The 25088-nt window shown below is 39.6% G+C and overlaps 1 protein-coding gene across 9 annotated transcripts in view; it reads right to left on the reverse strand.

Annotated features, from left to right (window-relative positions):
- Nucleotides 1–25088, reverse strand: part of prdm16 (PR domain containing 16) — a 755270-nt gene that overhangs the window by 563108 nt on the left and 167074 nt on the right. For 4 of the 9 annotated variants that reach the window (XM_061975937.1, XM_061975866.1, XM_061975876.1 and 1 more), the window contains exon 1: nucleotides 9129–9415. In XM_061975937.1, coding sequence (XP_061831921.1) covers nucleotides 9129–9165 — 37 coding nt within the window. In that variant the 5' untranslated portion in view covers nucleotides 9166–9415. Of the gene's footprint in view, nucleotides 1–9128; nucleotides 9417–15649; nucleotides 15765–25088 lie in introns of those variants that run through there. The other 5 variants (XM_061975909.1, XM_061975901.1, XM_061975919.1 and 2 more) reach the window with 3 other exon arrangements.

Consider the following 25088-nt stretch of genomic DNA (forward strand, 5'->3'; position numbering starts at 1 on the left):
ACTAACTTTTTGTTTTGAAGGGGGAATTGCTAACTTCCTGTTGATTTTTGCTGAAAGATGTCAATGTATGAAATCTAGGTCTAATGCAGACCTACATAGAGGTTTTTGTTTCATGTCTCTACGACATTCCTACCGGAAGTTACAAGCAGTTTTGTCTGTGTTTTTTCCTAGGAGGCGTTAGAGCGCAATTTTGAGTTTTGGAGTTTGGTTTTTTGATTAGATGGCAATTTTTGGAGTCCTGATGTGTGTGTCAAATATGGTGAGTTTTGAAGCCTGTTAAGGGGGTCAAATTACAGCTCAGAGGCAAAAGTGACTGTTTTTACTAACTTTTTGTTTTGAAGGGGGAATTGCCAACTTCCTAAGGCAGACCAACATAGAGGTTTTTGTTTCATGTCTCTACGACATTCCTACTGGAAGTTACAAGCAGTGTTGTCTGTGTTTTTTCCTAGGGGGCGCTAGAGCGCAATTTTGAGTTTTGGGGTTTGGTTTTTTAATTAAATGGCAATTTTCGCCAGTCCTGATGTGTGTGTCAAATATGGTGAGTTTTGAAGGATGTTAAGGGGGTCAAATTACAGCTCAGAGAGGCAGCGGAATAATAATAATAAAACCTTACAAATACAATAGGGTCCTCTGTCCCAAAGGGACATTGCGGTCCCTAATAATACAATTCCAAAACCAAACCCGACCCAGCAACATTCAGAATAGCAATCAACAGAGCAATTGAGAAGACACACAAACATGACACAAAACAATCCAAAGGTAGTCAAACAAAATTGAATAATATCAACAACAGTATCAGTATTCATAAGAATTCCAACATAGCAGCGATTAGAAATCCCTCATTAACATTATCATCACAGCCATTTATAAAAAAAAAAAAAAAAAAATGAACACTAGTGTCAGTGGCTTACACTTGCATCACATCTCATAAGCTTGGCAACATCCATCCATCCATCCATTTTCTACCGCTTATTCCCTTTGGGGTCGCGGGGGGCGCTGGAGCCTATCTCAGCTACAATCGGGCGGAAGGCGGGGTACACCCTGGACAAGTCGCCACCTCATCGCAGGGCCAACACAGATAGACAGACAACATATCGTGTCCAATATTTTCCACACAGACAAAATAAGTCATATTTTAAGTTACTTTAATAGTTAAACAAATTTAAACAATGGATCCCATATTCCAATATATGAATCATTATTATCTAGACTAAATGCAGTTTTGTTCTACTGATATAATTTCCATAGCTTGTGTGTACCAGTCAGTATGAGTTGGACTATCAGCATATATCCATGATTTTATTATTACCCTTTTTGTTATGATGCATATTGAAAGAAATGCATTTTTACTCTTTGATGACACGTGACTAAATGGATGCAGATCACCAAGAATACAAGTTTGCAGTGCCATTGGGATGTTTATATTTAGGAATGGGATTGGTTCTTTTGTTGTTTTCAACCATAACTCTTTTATTCTCTGACATTCCCACAATAAATGAACAAGAGTTCCCTCAGCTGCCCGACACTTCACACATAATTTGCTATCTACTGCACCAATTTTAAACAGCTGAGAAGATGTAAAATACAATCTATTCAAGATCTTAAATTGACTTATTTTTAATGCTTCTAGAGGGCTTATTGGCATTTTTCCAAATATCATTCCATGATATGTCTCTTTCATCCAAAATGTTTAAGTCGATCATCCATTTCTGAACACATGCATTATTTGCATTTCTAGTGTGGTGTTCATTTATTATTCCATAAAATCTTTTAATTAATTTCATAATTGTATGTTGATTAAAAAGTGCATCTTTAAAGACATACTTTCGAAGGATATGTATTCCTTTACAACGTGTTTTAAAGAGATAATATTTACAAAATGATTTCTGGGTACATTATATTGATCAACTATTTCATCGAATGGTTATTTGTTAACATGAGACTAAATGTTTAACACTGTTGCACAATGTCTACGCGAGTAAAAAATATTTTTAATTTAAAGGGGAGCTATGGTGATATTTGTCGGTTCTGACTTATACATTTTGTTACGATGCTCGATACTCGTTTTATGCCAAAGCATCAAATTATAAAATGCATGCATCTGGATGTGAGTTTGCATGCAGTTTCAGATGCCTCTGTCCGCAGGGTTTTGCAGTCTGGCGACGTTGTGACATCACACTGAGGTGGACATGCTTACTTGGCAGTCAGAGGGGAAGTAGCTCTGTATGAGGTATAATAAAGTGTCATTTTTATCCAATCTTGGCATGCGCATAATAACACCGACGTGCTGTAACGTGAATGTATCGATTAGAGCGTGTGCAGGTATACCTTATGTTGTGACTGGGTGAATCTATATGGCGGCGTTTTTGGACATCTTCAAAAGATACATTTTGATACTTTTGGAGAGAGCGGGGCGTGATTTCATTTTATTTGGGGAACGCCGCCATAAACACACGTCTTGCGGGTTGTAAATGTTATAGCGCAGCAAAATTTACGCAAAAATTTACACCAAAGCATATCCAATACATATTATGTAGACCTCAAGGAAGTGTTTTAAATGTAGGTTAAAATCACATGGATTCCCTTTAAGGCATAATTATTGATACTGTGTTTTTGGCCCTGCTTCTTGTTCAAACATGACTGTAATGTCTGAAATTCAGTTTTGGTTTTTTAACATTTAAAGGGGAACATTATCACCAGACCTATGTAAGCGTCAATATATACCTTGATGTTGCAGAAAAAAGACCATATATTTTTTTAACCGATTTCCGAACTCTAAATGGGTGAATGTTGGCGAATTAAACGCCTTTCTATTATTCGCTCTCGGAGCGCCATTTTCTCACTTTCGTCGGTGTGTTGTCGGAGGGTGTAACAACACGAACAGGGACGGATTCAAGTTGCACCGGTGGCCCAAAGATGCGAAAGTGGCAAGAATTTTGAATACGAAATACGAGGCTGTGGGGAAAGCCGACGAAAATGGTCAGTCGTTTGTTCTGCACACTTTACCGACGAAAGCTATGCTACGACAGAGATGGCAAGAATGTGTGGATATCCTGCGACACTCAAAGCAGATGCATTTCCAACGATAAAGTCAAAGAAATCTGCCGCCAGACCCCCATTGAATCTGCCGGAGTGTGTGAGCTATTCAGGGACAAAGGGCCTCGGTAGCACGGCAAGCAATGGCGACAGTTTGTTCCCGCAGACGAGCGAGCTAAACCCCCTGGATGTCTTGGCTCACACCGTCCCTTATGCCACCGAAGATGATCAAGAGAAGAATATCGACCCTAGCTTCCCTGGCCTGCTGACATCAACTCCAAAACTGGACAGATCAGCTTTCAGGAAAAGAGAGCGGATGAGGGTATGTCTACAGAATATATTAATTGATGAAAACTGTATTCATTACTCGCGGTTTTAGGTAAATTATTATACACAAACTGTGTTTAGCAATAATTTAGCTTAAAAACATTTATTTTTTTCAATCATTCGAGTACATTCGGGTAGTCTTGTGTAATGCAGTATTTTGTGTCTATTTAGGTGTGGTTAACCTGAGTGTTGAAATCGTGGAAAAATATATATTCTTAGCGCGCCTGAAATGGGCTGTCTGCACTCTCAAAGTGCATGTTGTTGCCAAATGTATTTCATATGCTGTAAACCTAGTTCATAGTTGTTAGTAATTATCTTATCAGACAGTGTTAAGCCGCTGAAATCCGAGTCTGAATCCGAGCTAATGTCGCTATACCTTGCTTTTTGTTTGTGTTGGCATCACTGTGTGACGTCACAGGAAAATGGACGGGTGTATATAACGATGGTTAAAATCAGGCACTTTGAAGCTTTTTTTAGGGATATTGCGTGATGGGTAAAATTTTGAAAAAAACTTCGAAAAATAAAATAAGCCACTGGGAACTGATTTTTAATGGTTTTAACCCTTCTGAAATTGTGATAATGTTCCCCTTTAAGGGTACATGTGTGACCAGTTTAGAGACCTGTCCTGGGCAGAAGCACCAATAAGACAAGAGTGACTGAATCACTATGGAAGTATTTTCCTGCATGGAGACAAACAATGTTAACTGTATGAGTAAGAGAGTCGTAAAAATGACAAAAAACATAACCTATTCTAATGAATGAAGATAGTCAGGTGAGTCATCCCAAGCAGTATTTACTTTTCTCTAATTCAAACCAAGTTTAAAAGAGACCTTCAGACAGACATAAAGAAACGAGAGCTGCACATTCGCTTTAAAAGTCTGCTCTTTCAATCTGAAGTTATAGTTACATAAAGACATTCATCTGTATGCGTATCGTTTTATGAGTCAAATGAAGACCATGTGCTACAGAACCAGACACACGCTTGACTTTGGACTTACTGGAAGCGCGACAGTATAACTTTACTCAATTTGAAGGAATAAAAAATATATATTAAAAAAAAAAAAAGTCCTCCTTTGACAAGTTACAAAGTGGCAAAATCATTGGAAGGTTTAATATCAATGCACCGGATCAAAATATCATGAGAAGGCGCTTTTATGGAGCTGACCTGGAAAATATAAAATTGGGAATTCGACTGTATGTAAGCCCGCACTGGGCACAACTGTGCGGAATCTACATCCCAAAAAACTACAGAACAAAAGCTGCATACTTCAAATAGCCTAAAGCAGGGGTGTCAAACTCATTTTAGATCGGGGGCCACATGGAGAAAAATCTACTCCCAAGTGGGCCGGACTGGTAAAATCACAACACGATAACATAAAAATAAAGACAACTTCAGATTGTTTTCTTTGTTTAAAAATAGAACAAGCACATTCAGAAAATGTATGTTGTTTTTTTGTTTACACTTACATGTTGAGGTTATTAGTATTCTACCTTTATTTGTCGTTATTTATTCTTTCTGAATAAATTATGTGATAATGTTCATCAGTCAACTCATTGGATTTTCTCATTCATTAATTTTCAATCTATCAAGATAAAAAAAATAACAAAATCAAATTACAGGATGTTATTTCACAATGTTATGTTTGAATTTCAGAGAAAAATCTACTCCCAAGTGGGCCGGACTGGTAAAATCACGACACGATAACATCAAAATAAAGACAACTTCAGATTGTTTTCTTTGTTTAAAAATAGAACAAGCACATTCTGAAAATGTACAAACCTTGTGTTGTTTTTTTGTTTACATTTACATGTTGCGACTAATAGTATTTATTTGTCGTTATTTATACTTTCTGAATAAATTATGTGATAATGTTCATCAGTCAACTCATTGGATTTTCTCATTCATCAATTTTCAATCTATCAAGATAAAAAAATAATAACAAAATCAAATTACAGGATGTTATTTCACAATGTTATGTTTGAATTTCAGGACACCCCCGAGTTCTCTGAGTGAAAACAGACTCTGTATATTTGCAGGTAGAGCCCTTTGTGAGGCCATAAACATGACTTGAAGGCTACTGTATTGGATTATATCATGTAGTTTAAGAAAAGCACTCATTATGAACAGAACATTGGTATGTGCTCTATATGGCTTTACAATACTTGCAAATCATATTTTTACTTGCAGAAAATTGTTTCTTGTTGCAAATCCTAATGTTGCGGTTAATAGTATTCTACCTTTATTTGTCATTATTTATACTTTCTGAATAAATGATGTGATAATGTTCATCAGTCAACTCATTGGTGTTAATTTTCAATCTATCAAGATAAAAAATATCAAAATCAAATTACAGGATGTTATTTATGTAGTGTGCATTAACATCATGTGGTTTATTTGTTTGTACATGTGTAGCATCATCTACAAAGATACAAATAATTGCTATTGTGACATCTAGTGGACACATTTAGAACAGCAGTTTCTTTCACTCCAAAATTTTGGCTAATTTTTTATACTTAGCGGGCTGTACATTTGACACCCGTGGCCTAAAGGCATAATTGTTTTTGTAATGCAGGATAATACATTAGAAGAACGTGATTACTTATTAAAGAGAGCCTGTGTGTTTTTGTTGGCATGCAACACCATGACTGGAACTGCGCAATGTTGACAAAGAGTACAAACACGCATGCGGCCGTGTCTCGACGACATGTTACATTGCTTTCCGTTCTCATTTTGACGTCAAAACCAGTGAAATCCAACACTGTGATGCAGTCGACCACACGCTGATTAAATAAGTTGTAACATTAAGGACACAAAACAGGCCAAATTTGGCTCCATTCAACAATGTGTGCACATTTGGCCGAGCAGTGAGAGATGGGAGCATGCACACGCAGCGGCGGAGGGCAGAGGTTGTTTTAGTGTTGAGACTTATTACATCCGTCAAAACAATCATCAAGTGCTTATAAAGGCAGTTACAACAAACCTTATAATGTCTACACTTAAAGGTCAATCTGGTCATAGCATGTACAGATGTTTTTTAAAGTAATGCATTAAACAAGATGTTTGTGCACATTCACTGCACACAGAGAAATCACTTCTTTTTTTTTTCTTAATTAATGGTGCAGACAAGCTGCAGCAACTAAGCAGCTATTGATAATCAATAAAGTGTGTTAAATTGTGGCCAGAACCATTGAACACCTTCCTGGGTCTTCACATGGAGGAAAACTGTTACATGGTAATTATTGCAAGTGTGTGTGCATGTGTGGGGAAAAAAAATAAAATAAAAATACAAAATACACACACAGCAGTGTCAATGGGTCAATTTAAATATTGCAATTAAAACAATTGCACAACTGCCATAAACATGATATAACTGAATATGTAAGTTCAATCAATCAAAGTTGATTTATATAGCCCAAAATCACGAGTGTCTCAAAGGGCTGCACAAGCCACAACGACATCCTCGGCTCAGATCCCACATCAGGGCAAGGAAAAACATATACTGTAGATAATACATTTAAATTGCATTTAAAAATGTGGCCAAAATTAGTTAAGCCTTTCACTGTTCAATCAGGTTGTATTTAAAAGGTGAAATTAGAAATCATCATAATAAACAGAAAATGAAAAAAAAACAACAAAAAAAAACAACAGGAATATAAAATGCATTTGAAACAAAAATGATTATTAATATTTCCTCTTCTTGACTGGAGGTCGTCTATATTCTGCACAGGGCACCAGAATAAAGGAAGGCAAGGCTCTGCACAACGTGAGCCTCCATCTCAACACACACACGCATGCAACATGTGCCACACGTTACCAAGGGATCGCGGCCTTTAGTTTTGCATGAATGTGCAAGTGTGTGTTCAATGAGGGGAAAAAACAAAATAGGGAACTTAGAAAATAAAATGATGTAGCAGCTGCAGCGACAACATAACACACACACACACACACACACACACACACATTTTTACAAACACACACACACACACGCAGCTGACTATTTCCCACGTCCCCATTCAAAAGTTTGCATCGTTTAAGATTTGGATTTTTGTCATTTTTGTCCTGCACGCACTCAATGTGATGTGTGCAACTGATCTGAGGTCAGTGCTCCAAAGCCAGGTATTTGTGTTCATTAGCACCAGGATCAACAGACTATCAATTCGGGCTGTTTAGAGATCAGGACCAAGTGCAACTGCTGGCAAGAAGCAGGCTGCTCGACACGTTTAAGCAATTATGTACTAAGCACAGCAATTAGCCCCCTTTTGCCCCTTTTTTTTTTTTTTTTTTTGCTTTCATTTCTTTCTTTTTTGGGTGGCTTGAAACTTATAAACCAAAAAAAAAAAACATCTCCTGGTATAGAAAATTACAGCAACATTATGACTTTAGGAGTGTAGTAAATTACCACTGCAAATGCAACAGTTAATGCTAAATTCAATTCATATAAAAACATTTCAATTATTATTTTTAATGTATTCCATGTTATCTCCAAAAAAAAAAAAAAAAAAGAACTACAATTTTAATAAATGTTATTATTAAATTGAATGGCTGCTGTGGTTAAATTCAAGAGGTTTTGCACATCAGTCATAAAAGCTTGCAAATAATAATAATAATAATAATTATAATACCAATCATCTAAATAATAACAGGATATATGACAAAGTTTTACAAATTAATGGATGGTTCGGAGGGAATGACTTTTTAAAAATTGGGAAGCATATCAAAAATAGCACAGCTGTCATAAGGCCACTCGTCACCATCATGAGGTCATTGTCTTCTTAATGATGAAATTAACTGATATCCATCCATCCATTTTCTACCGCTTATTCCCTTTGGGGTCGCGGGGGGCGCTGGAGCCTGATATATGAATAGTTATTTATATTAAAATTAAAACACACCAATCATCAGCAATAACAAATAAAAGCAAACGTGCACCAAGAGCGCGCAATTCCCAAATGTGACGCACCAAAAGTGCACGTTTGCGTCTGCTTTTTTTGCATTTGTTGATTGACACTCTTTTTGAGGGGACACCCTCCGCCCCCACCCTCTCCGGTTTTTTTTGTTTGTTTTTTTTTTTTTTTATGTAGGGGGGATCTTCGTGCATGCATTTCAAGTATTAAAAATGAAAAATAAATATGATTTTTTTTCCTTTTTTTTTTCCAAGCCCGTCTGAAAAAGCAAAGCATGCTGTAAGTATGCACGCATGTGTGTGTGTGTGTGTGTGTGTGTGTGTGTGTGTGTGTGTGTGTGTGTGTGTGTGTGTGTAGGGGGGGGGGGGGGGGGGGGGGGTGAAGCGCCCACTTTTACGCGAGCAGGCAATGTGATTTCACCAGACTTTATTTCAAAGTAAAAAATAAAATAACAAAATTAAAAAAAAGTTACTGTACATCTCCGTAATTCCAAAACAACACCTCTAAACATGGCGATGTTTAAAAAATAAAAAAAAATAAAAAAAAAGAGGGATAGGTTTGCGTGGTTCGCGTCGCTTTCTCATCGGGGAAACTTTTTTTGTTTTTACGCACGGAAGCAAAAGCGCGCACAATCAAGGCGCAAAAGGAGCGTCCAGAATAAAAAGTTATCCGTGCAAACCAAAAATGTTTTCCCCCCTCCTCGTTCGACACGACAAAAATGACAAAATACTTTTCTTTGGTGCGGGGGAAAAAGAAGGAGAAGAAGCAGTGCGACTTTTAGGAAGCCGGGCAAGGAGAAGGAAGGAGTAGAGGAGGGAGAAGGGAGAGAAAAAAAAACCGCACTGAAACGCAGCACCTACTTTTAGCCAGTTTTCTCGCCCTCGCCTTGGACCTCATCTTGTCGCCTTGTAGATTCCTCTCGTCGTCCTCCGTGAGCCCAGAAGCAGCAACAACACTATCTTCATCTCACCAGCATTGTCAGTTCGGACACCTTCGCACATGCGCACCAGCCCATTCGAGCTGACACCCTCGCCGGGGCCAAAAAACTTTCCAATGTATTCATCATCATCACTTTTTTTTTCTTTTTTTTTCTTCTTCCCCCCCTTGTCCTATCGTCTCCCCTTTAGATCACTTATCTCTTCCCCTCCTCCTCTCCTCCTCCTCACGCTGCTCTCTCCTCGCGGTCTCACCTTCGTCCCTCCCCCCCACCCCCACCCCCTTTCTGCCTTCCTCCCAGCTCCCAGCCCACCCAGCACCGCTCCTGCGCGCATGCCAGCGCCCACTTGCATTTGTGCGCCTTTCTCCGCAGCCGAGGTAAGAACTCACTATTATCACCCATATGTGCATTTAACCATTTTATTAACGCCTTTTTTTTCCCCCCCTATTATTATTTTTTTTTTTTGCAGATTGCTTGACAATAGAGGGGGGGATACAAGTTTGTTATTGATGGATTCTTCCTCAGATGTCCAAAAGTGCACATAAATATATGTCATGGGTTATTTCTGTGTGTGCACGCCAAAAAAAAAAAAAAAAAAAAAAAAATACATAATCCATTTCCAACAACGTCCACGTGTTGTATTTTGCAAGGGGTTTGTTTTATAAGCTGCAAAAACAAATTAAGTGCATGCATGACTTTGCACCTGCAAGGAAAAAAAAGAAGAAAAAAAACACCGTGCATGTGCAAGCCAAAATCCCATAAATGTGATATTATTGTACTTATTTTAATGCATGAACTTTATAGCGTTTTAATTAATGTGCAATATTGTGACGTGTTGTATTAGCGTACTGCACGTTTAACCCGAGCGCGGTGGGCCGGGTGCCACATGGAGCCTGCATCACGCACGGGCCCTCTGCAGCCTCCAGGTCATATGGGAATGGTTTCCGTCTGGGTTTTTTTTTTTTTTTTTTGGCTAAATAAAGGCGGCTCTGTGTTGGAGCCTATTAAAGATCCGTGATGATGGAGCGACTGCAGTCGGGCTGGAAGGCGCGCACTAATCACAACACGCGCGTTTTGTTTACATCAGGCCTGCAGACGCACACACACACACACACACCGCATAAACAATTATCATTAATTAATATATTCGTCTGATTATTTTCATTATAGTATTATTTTTTTTAGGATATTTAAGCAACAAAACAACTATTGTAAGCACATTTTAATATATTGTAATTTGCGGCAATTAAGTGTCGGCATGTGGTCATTGATTCGCACCCCCAAAGCTCATCAAACATGTCCCAAGCATATTGGACAGAAATTGCCACGGGGTGTTTTTTTTTTCTCCCCGCGCACGAGTGGAAGTGAAATAAAAGAAGGGTGATCATTAATCAATAATAATCAGCAGCAATTAGCATATATTAGTTGCATGGTTTTTTTTTCCTTGGCATTTTGGCACTGTATTTTTTTTTCCTGCTATGTCAAATGTGACATGTGCGTTATTTTACGCACGGTGATATTTGGCAAAATAAATAAATAAATAAATTTAAAAAACAAAAAAAACAAAAAAAACAATACACTCACCGGGCGTGACACTAAAAAAATGTATTAAAAAAAAGTCCCATTTATAGAAGGTTTGTATTGTTTACATTAAAATGTGACAATATTGTGTTTACTTATTTGATGAACTGTATATATATGTGTGTGTGTGTGTGTGTGTGTGTGTGTGTGTGTGTGTGTGTGTGTGTGTGTAAAACGCCGTGTCTAGATGTCCAAGACAAATTTCTCCTCGGAGACAATAATAATAATAACAATAATTATCTTTATTATTATTATTATTATTATTATTATTATTATTATTATAATGCATGACCCTGCAAATAAAATTCAGGTATTATTACCACTTGTTCTAAATAATTTAAAAAAATAATAATGCGACATGACTAAAACCTGTCATTGAGAGAAAGACCTGTTCGATTGGTTTCATTGCATCCATCCATCCATTTTTCCTACCGCTTGTCCCTAAGTGTCATTTATTTGGGAGCACGCGCACGTTATTTTCGTCGGGAAATTGGGCTGACAAAAGGGAATTTCAATCGACAATAATGAGTGTTGGTTTTGCATAGGTGGTGTTAGTTAGTGCGTGGGAGAAAGAAAAAAAAAGTGGCAACTTGCCATTAATGACGTATTGTTTTGATTGATCGGCTCATATATCGATTAGCTCATGCACCCTCAAAAACAAATACCGAATAAAGACTAATAATAAACAGACTGTCTGCACTTTTTTTTTTGTTATTTGAATGCAACTTATTAGGTGGACATTTGGGTTGGCTGTTTTTTTAAGTTACTTAATTACTCTTTACAAGGATTTCTCTCTCTCTCTCTCTCTCTCTCTCTCTCTCCTTTTTTTTCTGTTTTGGCTGCAAGCAAGGCAGGAGTATATAGTCAGCCTTTGCCACTTTGCATCCATCAGTTCGTTATTACATTTAGCAACAATTAAGCCATGCATATTATTAAATCGTGCATTTTGCATGGGGTAGTGTCCCTAATATAGTGGCACATGCACGCACCATATGACTTGGCCTGTCAGCTTTAAACAAACTGAATATCCGATTATATCATCCACGATTTCGAATCGACTGCACGTGCATGCCACAATAATAACACACACACACAAAATAGCTTCTCGTGCATGCATGAAGGTGCAGTTATTAAACGAAAGTAACAACAGGATGCAGGGAATGTTGCACATGCAGGCGCTGCAAAACTATAAGGCTGCAGTTATAATATAAATATGAATGATATTATAAAAATGGCGAGACAAAAAGAGGAAGGAGGTGTGTGTGTGTGTGTGTGTGTGTGTGTGTGTGTGTGTGTGTGTGTGTGTGTGTGTGTTCACAAGTATTTTTACTGCAGATTGGTGCGGTCAAGACTGCGTGGTGACTGAACCACACAACCACCACGCACACGCACACGCACACGCACACACACACTACACACACAATGAAACTCAAGCTTGATCCACAGTGGAAAAGGCTCCAGGTTTCTGGATTAGACTTTTAGTGCAGATACCATCAGCGCACATTGGACATGTGAGACGGTGCAGTCCACACGCAGTCCACTTGTGCAGCGTGTAAATATGGAACATGAACACGACCTGCCCACACACACACACACATATTGTATACCCACATGGAGACATTTTATTTAGGACATGCACATGTGAACATATCAATTAAAAATATATTCCAGTGTCCTTTGTAAAAAAATATATATATATATTAATTGAAGTCGCATTTTCCTTAAAAAAATAAATAATATTAATAAATTGAAAATGCATTAATTATTGTTTTTTAATTGGGTGTAAGACCTTACATCCATTGCAGGAATTCTGACCACTAATCCGGGACGTGTATTTTCTCTAAAGGGCCTGACCAGCTTTCTTTCGATCGAAATCGTTTTAACCACAACGAAAAATAATTAACAATAAATCGTTTGAGTTTTATTTTTAAATTGTCGAATTTCAAAGTAAAACAAAAAGAAAACAAAAAACATTGAATTGCGTTTATGTTGTATTTATTATCCATGAAGGCGAAATTCAATGTACATTTTAAATGACAATTGAATTAAAATATAAAAAGGATACATAATAATTGTGAAATTGTTACAACGTTGAATCGAAATTTAAAAAAAAAAAGTGCAACGAAACAGTCAAATCCAACATTGTTTATTATAAGAAACCACGTGATGCTCCCAAGACAATCAGCAAAACGAATCAGATAGAAAAATATAAAAATGTTATTCCACATTAATAAAGTTAAAATATATTTTAATACGTGACGTTCATGGGTCTTCCATTTGTGCCTCGAAATGTTTGATTTACAGTACTTTACCAACATAATAATAATAATAATAATAATAATGGCAGGCGTGTGTGCGAGATAATAAACTGCCATGTGTATGTTGCAAAGCAGCAGTGTCCTCATCATTAACGTTGCTGCTGCGTTTAATTAATCGCTCGTTAATGTCGCCATCTATTTCCCGGCAGAGCAGACGAGCGCGCGAACGACAGCGGCGCCAAAACAAATGCACATTAAAATATGGCCCGCAGGCTTTATGGGTGAAAATTACCCCGATGTAGAAATGACCTTAATAAGATGTAATCAATCACGCTGTCTGCTGGGACACTGAGAATCACAATGTTAATCTTTGAGTTTGGAAATGGCCTGTCATATTTTACAAGTCTGCAGGAGAGCGCGCACACTCGCACACGCACGCGCGCACACACACACACACACACACACACACACACACACACACACACACACACACACACACACACACACACACACACACACACACACAAGCCATGGTAGGTTCGTTGCCACATAATAATTTGAATAAAATGCATCCATAGACTGTAAAGGCCTATAGGCTTTTTAAGGAGGTTCTCTAAAGACGATTTTTTCTAAATAAAATAAAAACACATCTAATAGTTAAGAGAAAAAAGAAAAAAAACATACTGTGATTGTCAATGTAAACAATCACAAAGTTCGAATGCATAGAAAAGCGCTTCAGAAACGTATTTAAAATTGAAGCAAATATATATATATATATATATATATATATATATATATATATATATATATATATATATATATATATATATATACATACACACACATTTTGCTTCAATTATAAATCAATAATGTCTGACTTAAAAAAATAAATACAAATAAATATATATATTTATATATTGATTTTTTATTTTTATTTTTTTAAGTCAGACACTGAACGAAATGTATGTTTTCGTCAAATAAACATATATTTGTTTTACAATGTCTGACTTTAAAAAAAACAACAAATAAATATTTATATTTATATATATTTTTTTTTTAAGTCAGACGTGGTAAAAAAAAAAAAAAGTGTTTCTTTGACGAAAACATACATTTCGTTCAGAGTCCAGTTGTACAAATGTATACGTTGTTAATTTGCACTATTCACATGATGGAAATATATGTAAACATATATGTCAAACAGCGCAAAAAAGGAAAATAAAAACATGTTTTATCATCATTTTTATTGTTAATATTATTTGATTATTATTATCAGTATAATTATTATTATTAATTATTAATATATAATTAGTATTACAATTATTATATCCATCCATTTTCTACCGCTTATTCCCTTTGGGGTCGCGGGGGGCGCTGGAGCCTATCTCAGCTACAATCGGGCGGAAGGCGGGGTACACCCTGGACAAGTCGCCACCTCATCGCAGTTATTATATTACTGTAATAATAATAAACAATACAATATTTGTATGACTGAATAATATACATTTTCTGAGTTGTAAATTATTTGAACTTATCAAATATTACAATATTATATTTTTATTATTAGTAGTATTATCGTTATTATTGCAGGAATAATGTGTATGACTGAACTATATCATTGTCTAGAGTTTATTTTATTTTACTGAATATTAATGTATTTGTTATCCATCCATCCATCCATTTTCTACCGCTTGTCCCTTTTTGGGGTCGCTGGAGCCTATCTCAGCTGCATTCGGGCGGAAGGCGGGGTACACCCTGGATAAGTTGCCACCTCATTGCAGGGCCAACACAGATAGACAGACAACATTCACACACGAGGGCCAATTTAGTGTTGCCAATCAACCTATCCCCAGGTGCATGTTTTTGGAGGTGGGAGGAAGCAGGAGTACCCGGAGGGAACCCACGCAGTGTATTTATTATTGTTATTAAAACAATATTAAAACTCATTACTATTTTGCTAATATTGTAGTAAAAATATTGAACGATTTATGTAAATAAATAAAGATAATTTATTGTCTGAGTCTCTGAGTCATGTTTTAAACTTATCGGATAATAACATGATAATGTACAAATATTATTACACTCATTATATTAACAACAACAAAACTATGAAGGACATAAAGATAAGATATTGTGTCACCATAAATAAAACAGCAGGGTTCAAATAAAATGCACCCAATGGAAGGTTACAAGTTGCTTTAAACCTATAATGAGTGATTGTTAAATAATTATAATCCTCACGTAAGTTGTCAAGTGAGTGCTATCATCCTAACTAAGTGGAGTAGACGCACAACACTAATGGTTGAGTTTTAGCACCAAGAAATGCCACACAGAACAACACATATGCACACACACATTTGGCAGGCTATACAATCAAGAGCGAGTCGGGTGCGTGTTATCATTAACAACTGTGGACAGATCCAGCAGAACAGGCCAAGCCCACAAGCATCCATTTCACACCCGCCTGGCATGGCATGGCGGGCTCAGACTGAAGAGGCCGACCCTCGGCCCTCAGCGGCCCTTTCAAGTGCACCAGCTCCTGGTTCTCATCCTCGTAACAACCCCCCCACCGCCCTTGAACAGTGCACCATGAGATGTGTGTTCTCACCTCCAGTGAAGATCTGAACATGGGATTTGGTTGTTCACCTTTGGAGGCCGTGTCACCGCTACTGCATGGGCCACCATCCAACTGTGCGAAGAACATTCTTTCCTATGTGCTGCTTCTGTAAAACACACGTGTTTGTTTATTGACTGTGCATCAACCATAAAACCACACATCCATAAAGTGCAACTATTAGATCAAAACATGATAAGTTATATGTGACAATCCAATAAATACTTTTAGACTGTATTTATATTATTCACATGTGCATAATGCTGTATAATAGACTGTATTTATATTATTCACATGTGAATAATGCTGTATAATAGACTGTATTTATATTATTCACATGTGAATAGAGCTGTATAATAGACTGTATTTTTATTATTCACATGTGAATAATGCTGTATAATAGACTGTATTTATATTATTCACATGTGAATAATGCTGTATAATAGACTGTATTTATATTATTCACATGTGAATAATGCTGTATAATAGACTGTAGTTATATTATTCACATATGAATAATGCTGTATAATAGACTGTATTTATATTATTCACATATGAATAATGCTGTATAATAGACTGTATTTATATTATTCACATGTGAATAATGCTGTATAATAGACTGTATTTATATTATTCACAAGTGAATAATGCTGTATAATAGACTGTATTTATATTATTCACATATGAATAATGCTGTATAATAGACTGTATTTATATTATTCACATGTGAATAATGCTGTATAATAGACTGTATTTATATTATTCACATGTGAATAATGCTGTATAATAGACTGTATTTATATTATTCACATGTGAATAAAGCTGTATAATAGACTGTATTTATATTATTCACATGTGAATAATGCTGTATAATAGACTGTATTTATATTATTCACATGTGAATAATGCTGTATAATAGACTGTATTTATATTATTCACATATGAATAATGCTGTATAATAGACTGTATTTATATTATTCACATGTGAATAATGCTGTATAATAGACTGTATTTATATTATTCACATGTGAATAATGCTGTATAATAGACTGCATTTATATTATTCACATGTGAATAATGCTGTATAATAGACTGTATTTATATTATTCACATGTAAAAAAAACAAAAAAAACCTAAGTGTTTATTGTTTATTGTGAGCGAACTGTGGTGCTGAATTTCCCCCAGGTACCAATAAAGTACTTTCTATTCTATTATTTTAATTACCCATGTTTTTTTGTTTTTGTTTTTTAAGCCAATCCATTTGTTGTGTAAGATGTCACAGTCAAAAGACTGATTATTATACTGCATGTGGGGGGAGGAGTGACGTCAGTGCAGCTATGGGCCCCCACGCACAACGCAACACACACACATGCAACAATGACACTCCTCAGCAACAGGAATAGTAAGACTTCCCATCTGGAGGATAGTCTCACGTGTGTTTAAGAAGCATTTTTTTTTTACAATTTAAAACATATAACAAATTTTTTTACAATTTAAAACATCTCCTCTCTGAGCTGCCACCTTAACGTGGTAGAGGAGTTTGCGTGTCCCAATGATCCTAGGAGCTATGTTGTCCGGGGGCTTCTATGCCCCCTGGTAGGGTCTCCCAAGGCAAACTGGTCCTAGGTGAGGGATCAGACAAAGAGCAGCTCGAAGACCTCTATGAAGAACACGAACAAGGAACCCAGATTTCCCTCGCCCGGACGCGGGTCACCGGGGCCCTCCTCTGGAGCCAGGCCCGGAGGTGTGGCACGATGGCGAGCGCCTGGTGGCCGGGCCTGTCCCCATGGGGCCCGGCCGGGCACAGCCCGAAGAGGCAACGTGGGTCCCCCCTCCAATGGGCTCACCACCCATAGCAGGGGTCATAGAGGTCGGGTGCGATGTGAGCTGGGCGGAAGCCGAAGGCAGGGCACTTGGCGGTCCGATCCTCGGCTACAGAAGCTAGCTCTTGGGACGTGGAACGTCACCTCGCTGGGGGGGAAGGAGCCTGAGCTAGTGCGTGAGGTGGAGAAGTTCCGGCTAGATATAGTCGGACTCACTTCGACGCACAGCAAGGGCTCTGGAACCAGTTCTCTTGACAGGGGCTGGACTCTCTTCCACTCTGGCGTTGCCAGCAATGAGAGGCGACGGGCTGGGGTGGCAATTCTTGTTTCCCCTCGGCTCAAAGCCTGCACGTTGGAGTTCAACCCGGTGGACGAGAGGGTAGCCTCCCTCCGCCTTCGGGTGGGGGGACGGGTCCTGACTGTTGTTTGCGCTTACGCGCCCAACGGCAGTTCAGATTACCCACCCTTTTTGGATTCACTCGAGGGAGTACTGGAGAGTGCTCCCCCGGGTGATTCCCTCGTTCTACTGGGGGACTTCAACGCTCATGTTGGCAACGACAGTGAAACCTGGAGAGGCGTGATTGGGAAGAATGGCCGCCCGGATCTGAACCCGAGTGGTGTTTTGTTATTGGACTTTTGTGCTCGTCACGGATTGTCAATAACAAACACCATGTTCAAACATAAGGGTGTCCATATGTGCACTTGGCACCAGGACACCCTAGGCCGCAGTTCCATGATCGACTTTGTAGTTGTGTCATCGGATTTGCGGCCTCATGTTTTGGACACTCGGGTGAAGAGAGGGGCGGAGCTTTCTACCGATCACCACCTGGTGGTGAGTTGGCTGCGATGGTGGGGGAGGATGCCGGACAGACCTGGCAGGCCCAAACGCATTGTGAGGGTTTGCTGGGAACGTCTAGCAGAGTCTCCTGTCAGAGAGAGTTTCAATTCCCACCTCCGGAAGAACTTTGAACATGTCACGAGGGAGGCGCTGGACATTGAGTCCGAGTGGACGATGTTCCGTACCTCTGTTGTCGGGGCGGCCGATTGGAGCTGTGGCCGCAGGGTAGTTGGTGCCTGTCGTGGCGGTAATCCTAGAACCCGTTGGTGGACACCGGCGGTGAGGGATGCCGTCAAGCTGAAGAAGGAGTCCTATCGGGTTCTTTTGGCTCATGGGACTCCTGACGCAGCAGACAGGTACCGACAGGCCAAGCGGTGTGCGGCTTCAGCGGTCGCGGAGGCAAAAACTCGGACATGGGAGGAGTTCGGTGAGGCCATGGAAAAAGACTTCCGGACGGCTTCGAAGCAATTCTGGACCACCATCCGCCGCCTCAGGAAGGGGAAGCAGTGCAGTGTCAACACCGTGTATGGTGGGGATGGTGCTCTGTTGACCTCGACTGCGGATGTTGTGGATCGGTGGAGAGAATACTTCGAAGACCTCCTCAATCCTACCAGCACGTCTTCCTATGAGGAAGCAGGGCCTGGGGAATCTGTGGTGGGCTCTCCTATTTCTGGGGCTGAGGTTGCCGAGGTAGTTAAAAAGCTCCTCGGTGGCAAGGCCCCGGGGGTGGATGAGATCCGCCCGGAGTTCCTTAAGGCTCTGGATGTTGTGGGGCTGTCTTGGTTGACAAGACTCTGCAACATCGCGTGGACATCGGGGGCGGTACCTCTGGATTGGCAGACCGGGGTGGTGGTTCCTCTCTTTAAGAAGGGGAACCGGAGGGTGTGTTCCAACTATCGTGGGATCACACTCCTCAGCCTTCCCGGTAAGGTCTATTCAGGTGTACTGGAGAGGAGGCTACGCCGGATAGTCGAACCTCGGATTCAGGAGGAACAGTGTGGTTTTCGTCCTGGTCGTGGAACTGTGGACCAGCTCTATACTCTCGGCAGGGTCCTTGAGGGTGCATGGGAGTTTGCCCAACCAGTCTACATGTGCTTTGTGGACTTGGAGAAGGCATTCGACCGTGTACCCCGGGAAGTCCTGTGGGGAGTGCTCAGAGAGTATGGGGTAACGGACTGTCTTATTGTGGCGGTTCGCTCCCTGTATAATCGGTGTCAGAGCTTGGTCCGCATTGCCGGCAGTAAGTCGGACACGTTTCCAGTGAGGGTTGGACTCCGCCAGGGCTGCCCTTTGTCACCGATTCTGTTCATAACCTTTATGGACAGAATTTCTAGGCGCAGTCAGGGCGTTGAGGGTATCTGGTTTGGTGGCTGCAGGATTAGGTCTCTGCTTTTTGCAGATGATGTGGTCCTGATGGCTTCATCTGGCCAAGATCTTCAGCTCTCACTGGATCGGTTCGCAGCCGAGTGTGAAGCGACTGGGATGAGAATCAGCACCTCCAAATCCGAGTCCATGGTTCTCGCCCGGAAAAGGGTGGAGTGCCATCTCCGGGTTGGGGAGGAGATCTTGCCCCAAGTGGAGGAGTTCAAGTACCTCGGAGTCTTGTTCACGAGTGAGGGAAGAGTGGATCGTGAGATCGACAGGCGGATTGGTGCGGCATCTTCAGTAATGCGGACGCTGTATCGATCCGTTGTGGTGAAGAAGGAGCTGAGCCAGAAGGCAAAGCTCTCGATTTACCGGTCGATCTACGTTCCCATCCTCACCTATGGTCATGAGCTTTGGGTCATGACCGAAAGGACAAGATCACGGGTACAAGCGGCCGAAATGAGTTTCCTCCGCCGGGTGGCGGGGCTCTCCCTTAGAGATAGGGTGAGAAGCTCTGCCATCCGGGGGGAGCTCAAAGTAAAGCCGCTGCTCCTCCATATCGAGAGGAGCCAGATGAGGTGGTTCGGGCATCTGGTCAGGATGCCACCCGAACGCCTCCCTCGGGAGGTGTTTCGGGCACGTCCGACCGGTAGGAGGCCACGGGGAAGACCCAGGACACGTTGGGAAGACTATGTCTCCCGGCTGGCCTGGGAACGCCTCGGGATCCACCGGGAGGAGCTGGACGAAGTGGCTGGGGAGAGGGAAGTCTGGGCTTCCCTGCTTAGGCTGCTGCCCCCGCGACCCGACCTCGGATAAGCGGAAGAAGATGGATGGATGGATGGATGGAATTTAAAACATCTTCTAGTCAGAAAGATGTGCTGCAACATGGCTATTGTCTTAAATCAGGGGGTGTCTAACTCATTTTAGGTCAGGGGCCACATGAAGAAAAATCTACTCCCAAGTGGGCCGGACTGGTAAAAATCACGGCAAGATAACTTAAAAATAAAGACAAATTCAGATTGTTTTCTTTGTTTAAAAATAGAACAAGGACATTCTGAAAATGCACAAAGGAATGAATGAATGAATGAATGTATTTATTCCGGCAGACATATGTAGTAACACTTTATCACTCTTTGTAATTTGCAAAAATGCTTATCCATGTCCCACCTCTAATTTACAATCAACTTATATGTTGGTTATATATCCAAGTTTCAACAGCAGATTTGATGGATACATGACAATTTCAGAACAAGAATAACATTGCTGGAAAACACTTTGTCAAAAGCACTGAACTACCGTGAGATTAGCTCCATCTTGCCTGGGTATCTTTCGTCTTCTGAAGCCTTGTCTGGTGTGTTATGTCCTTTATTCTTTCTACTGTATATCTTATGTCCCTGTATTTTATATTATTACTTGAATCTGTTTTATCCTGTAAAGCGTCTTTGAGTGCTATGAAAAGCGCTGTACTAAATAAAATGTATTATTATTACTATTATTATTAGTAGTATTATTCCACAGTGAGTTTTTTTGCACCTGTGTCCCACAGTTGAGATAGTCCAAACAACTATTCATGTTTTTGATAGTTTCCCAACAACACATTTTTTACCGCAAGGTTGAACACTCTAAATTTCTCCGCTCACATTGTCCCATAGTTTCACCCCCGATATAGATAACGTTTGAGCCTTGAATGTGGAATTCACAATGTTATGTTTGAATTTCAGGACACCCCTGAGTTCATGTGGACCATCTCTGAGTGAAAACAGACTCTGTATTTTTGCAGGTAGAGCCCTTTGTGAGGCCATAAACATAGCTTGAAGGCTACTGTATTGGATTAAAGAAAATTACTCATTATGAACAGATCATTGGTATGTGCTCTATATGGGGCATAATGTATGGCTTTACAATACTTGTAAAACATATTTTTTACTTGCAGAAAATGGTTTCTTGTTGCAAATCATAATGTTGTTGGGTTTCTTTTTATACTTACATGTTACGGTTAATAGCATTCTATCTTTATTTGTCGTTATTTATACTTTCTGAATAAATTATGTGATAATGTTCATCAGTCAACTCATTGGTGTTAATTTTCATCTATCAAGATAAAAAAAAATATCATCAAAATCAAATTACAGGATGTTATTTATGTAGTTTGCTCATTTTCCTCGACAGGTGCACTAATTTTTTACATATGTAGCATAATCTACAAAGAATTGCTATTGCGACATCTAGTGGACACATTTAGAACAGCAGCTTTTTTCATTAAAACATTTCGGCTCTTTATACTTAGCAAACTCATCCCGCGGGCCGGATAAAACCTGTTCACTGGCCTGATCCGGCCCGCGGGCCGTACGTTTGACACCCCTGTCTTAAATAAACAGCCTGAAGGCCTAAAAAGGACTATAGTTTGAATGCTCACACAGCCAAGGTATGCTCAACCTCAATCCAAAAAGGGATTTCTGCAAATCACAACAAATTAATCTGATACAGCAGCACCCTGACTTCCAATAAAACAGAGGCTACTGACCACTAAAGCAAGGGTTCTTAAAAGGTTGTTAGTGAACAACTTAAATCATTATTAGACACCTATGGCATGCTTTCTCAACATCAATCAGATTTAAGAAAGAGACATAGCACCATAACCACTGCTATTAAAGTTGTGAATGACAGTATTGAGGCATTGGATTGTCAAAAATATTGTGCAGCTTTATTTATTGACCTTTCAAAAGCATTCATACGATCGACCATATCATTTTGGCAGACATACCGGACACGATTGGCCTATCTCAGCATGCTGTAAAGTGGTTTTCTAACGACCTGTTCGATAGAACCCAATGTGTCAAATTTCCTGGGTCATCCTCGTCTTTCCTCCCTGTATTGAACAGGGCTCCATATTGTTTGATAGTGTTCTATCTATGTAAATAATCTGTGATAGTGTCGGATGTTATGTTCCATTTTAATGTGGATTACGTGGTCACATATTGTTCATCCCCCGCAGTAGCGCAAACCTGTGAGCTCATGCAGTGTGCTTTTGATGTTGTTCAGTTCCAGCTGGCTCACCTTAGTCTAGTGCGGGGGTCAGCAACCGGCGGCTCTTTAGTGTCGCCCTAGTGGCTCCCTGGAGCATTTTTAAAAAAGGATTGAAAATATAAATAAGATGGGGGGAAAATAATGTTTTTTGTTTGAGGACAAACATGACACAAACCTTCCCAATTGTTAGAAATCCCACTGTTTAAAATGTTTGTGTGTATGCTTCACTGATGAGAGTATTTGTTGAATATTGTTTTGTCCTACTAATTTCCGGCGGTTCTTGATTTTAAACGTTATTCTTAACTATATACAGGAAAAACAAATCAAAGACCTAAAAAGACTAAATAATTGTTTTTTTTAAATGCTGAGTTGCTTGTAATTGTTGAATGACTCTGATTAATTGATTAGCAATATCTTGAAGCGGACCTAAGATGATTTTTTTTTCCTAATTATAAATGTTACATTATAAATGCCAACACTTGAAATTATGAGGTTCATATATTTTGTTGTGAGATTGAACGCAGTTTTGGATTCCTCTGTCCGCGAGGTATTGCAGTCTGGCTACGTTGTGACGTACATCCGGAAAGTATTCACAGCGCTTCACTTTTTCCACATTTTGTTATTTTACTGTCGCGGTGCATGCGCAATCCCGCATGTCATCTGACAAACCCCTGCACGCTCTTCTCGCATGGCGGCCACGCGCCTGCAGGCAATCACCAATCAGCGCACCTGGGTGCTATATATATATATATATATACACACACACACACACACACACACACACACACATACATACATACATACATACATACATATATATATATATATATATATATATATATATATATACACACACACACACACAAATTGTTTTACCCCAATGCGGCCCCGGAGTCAAAAAGTTTGGGGACCCCTGAATTACACCCTCAAGTATTTTTGAATACGATGCAAATGTTGAAATATACAAGAAATTCAAATTTATTTCATTTGAAAGGATATATTTACTTTATTATTGTCATGATGCGTTTGCCCGGGTCATGTCTTCATTTAGGTTTAGCAGCTTTTTTCCTATGCTAAGTCTGTTTCTTTTCTCTACCCGTTCCTTTCGTTTACTGTTGGTTGCCATGGACACTGAACAATCACACCTGTTTTCAAAGTCAATCAATCAATCAATCAACGTTTATTTATACAGTCCTTAATCACAAGTGTCTCAAAGGGCTGCACAAGCCACGATGACATCATCTGGCTCAGATCCCACCGTTAAGTAATTAGTGTCCTCACCTAATCACTCTCCTTTATATTTTGGTTTCTCCCAGCCATTAGTCAAAGTACGCTCTATGCGTCAGGTACGTTGTTTATGTTTTCACATCGCCGTGCTTAAGCTAAGTTTTGCTTTGTGGCTTCCTGTGCGCCACCGAGCACATGTTTTGCGTCGTAAGAACACCACCATCGCAGGAATGTGACCCGACTGTAAGAATTATTATGTATTATCATTAGCGGTACATCAGTGGTTAATTTGCTCTCCAAAAAAATAACGGCAATAGTATCGTTTATCGGAAATTATTTGTCAGTCAATATGTCGTCGAGCAAACTTTGTTATCGGCCCAGGCCTAGCAATACTTTACCGTTCCCACCTAAAAACATTTCCGAGATCGGTATGTCGTGAGTTCAAACCCCCGGCCGAGTCATACAGAAGACTATAAAAATGGGACCCATTTCCTCCCTGCTTGGCACTCAGCGCCAAGGGTTGGAATTGGGGGTTAAATCACCAAAATGATTCCCGAGCGTGGCCACCGCTGCTGCTCACTGCTCCACTCACCTCCCGGGGGGGTGGAACAAGGAGATGGGTCAAACGCAGAGGGTAATTTCACCACACCTTGTGTGTGTGTGACTATCATTGGTACTTTAACTTTAACTTAATCAAAAACTGGAGCGTGTGGGTGAGGAGGCACAGCGGTGGGACAATGACATAAGTCCTCCTATCTTTTAATTGGTTCCGTCAAAGAATTGTATTTTTAAATTCAATTATTCACACTTTTGCATTTTGATTAACACGATTAATCACAGTAAAAAAAAAGTTTTAAAAAAGCCCCAAATATTTTGACATCAATGCAATTTTATTGTCAGAATGTCATCCAGGACTTATTTTGCTTGCCAAGTGTTTTATTGTAAGTTGGGTCTTGGTGTATTTTGAAGTGACATTCCCCAGTTAGAGTCTCCTCCCTCATCTTTGCACTGACCTGATCGCTGACAATATACACAGCAACTTGCTGCGCCTTTAAGGTAACCATCGGCTTTTAAAGTAAAGGAGCATGTGCGCTCAAAATAAATTGCGCAATTATTCTGCCTTCATATTTGATTAATGCCAGAATGTTTGGTG

Source organism: Nerophis lumbriciformis, linkage group LG01, assembly GCF_033978685.3.
Source record: "Nerophis lumbriciformis linkage group LG01, RoL_Nlum_v2.1, whole genome shotgun sequence".
Lineage (NCBI taxonomy): Eukaryota > Metazoa > Chordata > Actinopteri > Syngnathiformes > Syngnathidae > Nerophis > Nerophis lumbriciformis.